We start from the raw sequence: 7251 nt of genomic DNA, 5'->3' as shown, positions 1-7251 counted from the left end.
GCACAAAGTGTAAGATTATTGGGCATAATGATCAGGAATGCAAGAAACAAACATCAAACTCTTCTGTTCAGGCACCTGCACAACAAAAGAGTAATGCTAATCAATCTCATACTTCTGGAGATAGGGCTAACAACAATTCCAATCAAGTTAACAATGTTTCTGGTGAGTGGCAAGTTGTTAAACGTAGGAAGGGTAAGAATGCGCCTAAAAATCCAGTTTCCCCTGAAGTTGTAGTTACTAAGGTGGTGGAGACGAATAATTTGGAGTATACTGCTCAGATGGTGAAAGCTAAGCAATTGGAGGTTGAATATACTAAGTCCAAAGCTGCTTTTGAATCTGCCTTTGTTGAATTGGCGAGAACTAAACAAGTGCAGGATTCAAACTCAGTTTTAGTGCATAGTGGCAAAGTGGGTGAAACTAGGCCACTGATTGCTAAGTCAGGTGTGGTTGGAAATATGATTCCTAACCCTGATAGGACTCTTGTTATCCCTGCGTCTACTTTTTGTGATCAATTGATAGCCGGAGAATTTGTTTTGCAAAATAAATTTGACGCTCTCAACTCAATCCCAGTTGCGGAAAGCTCTTGTGATGCGCAATTTAGAGCTGACCAGGAAGCTAGGAGAGCACGGATTACTGCTTTAACTCGAGTTGCAGCCAGGGTTCCTCGACAGAATTCAGTTTTCGAAATCTCTTCAGCTACAGATTTAGATACAAACAATTTAAGTAACCTTGTTATAAAAGGAAATTCACCAGGTTTGAATACTGGTGTTTCTCCACAGCTAGTTAACTCCTCCAATCCCAGTTTATAATGTGTGTTCTTTTTTGGAACATCGATGTATTTTCTCGTGATGAGTCACGAGACAAATTGAAAGAGTTACTTAGAGATTTTAAACCTCACATATTCTGTCTTGCTGAGCCTAAGGTACATTGTACTCTTAATTTTTTGCAGGGCTTACATGTTGAGGGTTATAAAAAAGAAGTTATACATAATTTTGTTGGTTCGTCTAAAGGGAATTTATGGATTTGCTGGTACGTTGATATGACTACTCTCTTGGTTATTAATTCTAGCAGACAGGCTATTTCTATTGAAACGGAAGGTGTTCTTATATCTTTTGTTCATGCTAGTTGTTTTCAAGTTACACGAAGAATCTTATGGCAGCAGCTTTCTTCAGTTGATAATAATAATCCCCGGTTGGTCATGGGTGATTTTAATTGTGTGCTTCATAATGATGAAAAGAAAGGGGGTTTTGAACCACGTACTTCAGCTATTAATGAATTCAGTGATTGGCTAGATGACAATAACCTTTTTGAAGCTGATTCTTTGGGTTCTAAATACACTTGGGCCAATGGTCAATCAGGTGTTCATAGAATTCTTTGCAAGTTGGATCGGGCTGTCATTAATGAAGCATGGCTTACGAAGTTTGAGAATTGGCGGTGTAAAGCTCTTCCTCGTGAAGTTTCTGATCATTCTACGGTTATAGGCTATCTTTTTGTAAATTCAAGACCTAAAAGAGCTCCTTTTAGAGTTCAAAAAATGTGGTTCACTCATCCTGATTTCATGTGTATGGTTATGGAGAGTTGGAATGCTGCTGTTTCTGGTTCCCCTGCTTATATCTACCCCTTCAAGCTTAAGAGATTAAAGGCCGACATGAAGGAGTGGCATTTACGTGTTTTTGGTAATATTAATGCTAGACTCAAACATGCTAAATTAACAATGGAAGTTGCTCTTCGTATTTCTGATAAGGATCCGGAAGACGTAACTAAGCTGAATTTTGCTGAGGAGGCTACGGTTACACTTCAGGAAATCCGTATGCGTCAATCCATTATGTTGGAAGAAAAAATCTCTTAATAAGTGGCTTACTGACGGTGCGAGTAATACTTCTTTCTTTCATGCCAATATTCCAACTCGCATGAGAAACAAGATGATTTCGGAATTGTTAGATGATGATGGGAATATTCTCTCTAATTGTGACCAGATTAGAGATTACACGGTGTCTTATTTTGAGTCTAAACTTAATGGGGAAGAGCTTCCAATTGATGAGCATGATATTATCTCTACGGAGGAAAATCAAAGAATGGATGCGATTCATACTTATGATGAAATAAAGGCTGCTGTTTATGACCTTGATGCTGATAGTTCTCCAGGACCTGATGGTTTCTCTAGATGTTTTTATAGACATTGTTGGGACGTGATTCAACAAGACTTATACAATGCTATTATTTATTTTTGGCAACAACAAAGGATTCCTAATGGGGTAAATTCTAGTCTTCTGATTTTATTGGCCAAGGTAAGGGGTGCTAATACTCTTCGTAACTTTCGGGCCTATTGGTCTTAGTAATATTTTCTTTGAATTTTTTACTAAGATCCTAGCTACAAGACTTGGAAGTGTTCTTGATAAGCTGGTTTCAGAGGAGCAAGTTGCTTTTATGAAGGTTAGAAATATTCATGAGAACATCAGTGTGGCGTCAGAGATGGTGAATGATCCAAAAACTAAGCGGAAAGATGGCAATGTGGGCCTAAAGCTAGACATTACTCAAGATTTTGACACGTTTAGTTGGTCTTTTCTCTTAGAGGTGTTTCGAAGGTATGGTTTTCCCCAAAGCTGGTGTTCTTGGATTTATTCGATTCTCAATTCAGCCCGTATTTCTATCCTCCTCAATGGTAGTCCATAAGGTTTTTTCAAGATTAATAGAGGCCCGCGTCAAGGTTATCCTTTGTCTCCTCTTATCTTCGTGCTGATTGAAGATGTTCTTAGTAGAAACCTCACCAAGCTCTTTCTTGAGAAGAAAATGACGCCAATGCTTTCGAAAAAAGGTATTTCTCCTACTCATCTTTTTTTCGTTGATGACATAATAATATTTTGCAAAGGTAACTTGAAGAATTTGCATAATCTTCTTACGTTGCTTGGTAAATATCAATCGGCTTCGGGTCAAACAATATGTCGTCAAAAAAACAAGGTTTTTTATGGAGGTGGAACCTTGAGTCGTTGTAGAACTATCACGGATTTACTTGGTATGGAAGTCTCTACTTTCCTGGACAGATATTTAGGTGTTCAAATTAAGCTTGGAGTTGTTAAATATCGTCATATAAGTAATGTTATTGATAAAATCAAGAAGCAACTTTCAGTTTGGAAAGGAAAAATACTTTCTTTTCAAGACCGTGTGGTTCTTATTAACTCTGTGATTGCTAGCTATGCCATTCACAATATGGCTGTTTACAAATGGCCAAGGAAGTTCGTTATGCAATGTGAGCGGGTTATACACAATTTTCTTTAGTCCGGGGATTCGGAAGTTGCGAGGAAGTTTGTGGTATGTTTTGACAAAGTTTGAAGCCCTGTGAAGGAAGGTGGTTTGAGTATTACAAGTATGGCAGTTACAAATAGGGCTCTTCTCATGAAATTTTGGTGTAGTATTCGTTCTTCTAATAAGAAGTGGGCGCGTTTCTTATGGGCGAAATATACTACACAGACTGGTAGAATTAAGCAATATGGTGTGAACTCTTCTATCTTGCCTGGTGTTAGATTGGTTCATAATATTGTGGATAGAAATATGAAACTGCTTCTTAGTGATGGGCGAGCCACTTCTCTTTATTATGATGTTTGGAATGGTAATGAATGTATTGCTGATATTCTTGGTGATAATGAGCTGGATAGTACTGTCATGGTAAGTACTTTGCTTTCTAACAATGAATGGCAGCTGCAAGACGATCATATTCAGAATTTGCTTCGTGCGGGAGTGGATTTGAATAACTTACCAACGCCACAAGGAGGAGATGATCATAGAGTCTGGATGCCGGAGATGAGAGGTAACTTTACAGTCAGTTCAGCAAAACATCTAATAAGGAAGAAGTATAATGTCTTGGACGTGTATGGGTTGTTGTGGAGGAAGGTTATACATCCAAACTTAGCTGCACAAAATTGGAAGTTGGTGCGAGAAGCTTGTGCTACGCAAGACAAAATCAGGATCAGATCCAGGGTCAATCTTGCTAATAAGTGTTACCTTTGCAAGTCCGATGAAGAGTCCTTGGAGCATATTTTATGGAGTTGTTCCTTTGCAACTCAAATTCGGCAATGGATCTTAGGTATTTTTTCCTTGCAGGCTAACTATAATTTGATTGATTCTTATAAATCCTCTAAAGGAAGGAGCCGTATTATAAAGGATCTTTGGCTTTTGGCACTTAAGGTGATTCGAGCTGAACTGTGGCATGCTAGAAATCTGACGTATTTTCAAAACAAGACAATTAATGTAAGCTTTTTCAAGTAGCGGGTGTTCCTCAGTCCGTACAAAGATTTTTATGCACAACTCCACTGCGGACTTGTATGTTCTGAATTTTTTCCGTGTAAGGCATCGACAAGTGAAGTTTTTTCAACCTGTTGAGTGCTTTTGGACTCCTCCAAATAGGGACGAGCTGTTATTATGTTGTGACGGTGCGGCCAAGGGTAACCAGGAATTGCATGGGCTGGAGTGGTGGCTCGAGATGCAGATAGTAATTTTATTGGCGCAATGAGTATTGGACTTGGTAGAACAAACAATTTCCTTGCTGAACTTTATGGTATCACTGTGGGACTAGAGTGGGCGCTCAAATGGGTTGTTAGGAAGATTCTGGTGCGTTCAGATTCTATGGGGGTTGTAATGGCCTTTACTAATTCTAATATGCCATGGTTTGCAAGGCAGAGGTGGAGGAAAATTCAAGAAAGCTATGATTCTATTCGTTTTGTTCATACTTATCGGGAAGCTAATTTTGTAGCTGATGCAATGGCCAAAATAGGTTACTTGCTAAGGAATGGTGAAGGCATGAATTATGATGAGAGACCTTATTTTCTAAATTCATCAGAATACCCTAATGTCTCTTACTTCAGATTTAAGTTGTTTGTAAGTTTTTGGGGTCTACGGACCTCTTTTCTTGTAAACTATTTGTAAATATTTTGCTATTCATCAATACAATTTTGGACCTACCAAAAAAAAATCCCAAAAGCTCCTCCACTGTATTGAATTTGGTAACGTCCAAAGGGTCCTCATCAGAAGACCGGATAGCAGACTCCAAACGCAACTGGGATTGCTTTAGACGAATGTTCACATTTCCAAAAACATTGAGATTCCAATCTTTCAACGCCTGTTTAAGCCTCTTCAACTTGAAAGGAAAAATGAAAGCCAGATTACCCACTACTGGCGCATTCCAACTGTCATTTACAAGTCTTAAAAAATCAGGGTGAGTGAACCACATTTTTTGAATCCTAAATGGAGCACGTTTAGGACGCAAATTAATAAAAGGATAACCTATAAGAGGAGAGTGATCAGAAACTTCCCTTGGAAGAGCTTTACACCGCCAATTCTCATACTTATCAAACCAAGCCTCATTGATAATAGCTCGATCAAGCTTACTGATAATTCTACGAGTTCCAGACTAACCATTTTCCCAAGTAAATTTACTTCCCAAGGAATCAGCCTCAAATAAATTATTATCGTCCATCCAATCACCGAACTCACTAAATACCGAAAGGCGTGGTTCCACTCCACCTTCTTTCTCTTCATTGCGCAGAACGCAATTAAAATCACCCATCACGAGCCACGGAATACTTACATCAGGTTCATCAAGTTGTTGCCACAATCTACGTCTGGTGACCTGAATAGAACTAGCATGTACAAAAGAGATAAGCACCCCTTATGTAGTAATAGTAATTGCCTGGCGACTCATATTAACAACAACAGGTTTAGAAAAATCAGAAGACCAAAAACTCCAAATATTTCCAAGAGAAGAATTCGTGGAATTATGGATTACATCACTAGCAAAACCCAGGATATTTAGTCTTGATATGAACCTAGAAGACCAAAGCACCTTAGGATCAGCAATACAAAAAATCACAAGCTTTATTTCTCTAACCAACTCTTTAAGTTTATCTTGCGCAATATCCCTTGTCACACCATTCATAAAAATGTTGAATTTTTATACGTTAACTCAAAAAAGTCTGCACACTTCGTTATAAGTCGGAAATTGATTTCTGAAACTAAATTGTAAACTAGATAAACTCATCTTTAACAGAACAAGTTTTAAAAATGTATTGTAATCACAAATAATATGTTCTAAGGAATTACGTCTAGTACAAATTGCATTTCTATGTATGTTGATTCAAGAAAATATGAAGGAAGTCAAACTTCACAATAGAAGAAGAATGAAAGACCAGGCAGAACTAATCCAAATCCTAACGAATTTCATCCATCTTGAATCAAATAGAAAGACAAAGCCAACACAAAAATAAAGAGTTCATAAAAATGTTGAATTTTTTATACGTTAACTCAAAAAAGTCTACACACTCCGTTATAAGTCGGAAGTTGATTTCTGAGACTAAATTGTAAACTAGATAAACTCATCTTTAACAGAAAAAGTTTGAAAAATGTATTGTAATCACAATTAATATGTTATAAGGCAGTACGTCTAGTAAAAATTATATTTCAATGTACGTTGATTCAAGAATATATGAAGGAAGTCAAATTTCACAATAGAAGAAGGACGAAAGACCAAGCAGAACTAATCAAAATCCTAACAAATTTCATTTATCTTGAATCAAATAGAAATACAAAGCCAACACAAAAATAAAGAGTTCATAAAAATGTTGAATTTTATATACGTTAACTCAAAAAAGTCTACACACTTCGTTATAAGTCGGAAGTTGATTACTGAGACTAAATTGTAAACTACATAAACTCATCTTTAATAGAAAAAGTTTGAAAAATGTATTGTAATCACAATTAATACGTTCTAAGGCAATACATCTAGTAAAAATTGCATTTCTATGTACGTTGATTCAAGAAAATATGAAGGAAGTCAAATTTCACAATAGAAGAAGGATGAAAGACCAAGCATAACTAATCCAAATCCTAACAAATTTCATCTATCTTGAATCAAATATAAAGACAAATCCAACACAAAAATAAAGAGTTCATAAAAATATTGAATTTTTATATACGTTAAGTCAAAAAAGTCTATACACTTCGTTATAAGTCGGAAATTGATTTCTGAGACTAAATTGTAAACTAGATAAATTCATCTTTAACAGAAAAAGTTTGAAAAATGTATTGTAATTACAATTAATATGTTCTAAGGCAATACGTCTAGTAAAAATTGTATTTCTATGTACGTTGATTCAAGAAAATATGAAGGAAATCAAATTTCACAATAGATTAAGGATGAAAGACCAAGCAGAACTAATCTAATTCCTAACAAATTTCACCTATCTTGAATCAAATAGAAAG

At 36.5% G+C, this 7251-nt stretch overlaps 1 protein-coding gene across 1 annotated transcript; it reads left to right on the top strand.

Annotated features, from left to right (window-relative positions):
• The first annotated feature begins 1922 nt into the window (after positions 1–1922).
• LOC113346045 lies at positions 1923–4507 on the top strand. Its single transcript, XM_026589651.1, has 5 exons — positions 1923–2255; positions 2365–2585; positions 3042–3255; positions 3343–4220; positions 4402–4507. The coding sequence occupies exons 1-5, from the start codon at positions 1923–1925 to the stop codon at positions 4505–4507; spliced, it is 1752 nt and encodes a 583-aa protein (XP_026445436.1).
• The last annotated feature ends 2744 nt before the right edge of the window (positions 4508–7251 follow it).

The sequence above is a fragment of the Papaver somniferum genome, unplaced genomic scaffold, assembly GCF_003573695.1.
Source record: "Papaver somniferum cultivar HN1 unplaced genomic scaffold, ASM357369v1 unplaced-scaffold_89, whole genome shotgun sequence".
Taxonomy (NCBI): domain Eukaryota; kingdom Viridiplantae; phylum Streptophyta; class Magnoliopsida; order Ranunculales; family Papaveraceae; genus Papaver; species Papaver somniferum.
This window is presented reverse-complemented; position numbering and strand designations above follow the sequence as displayed.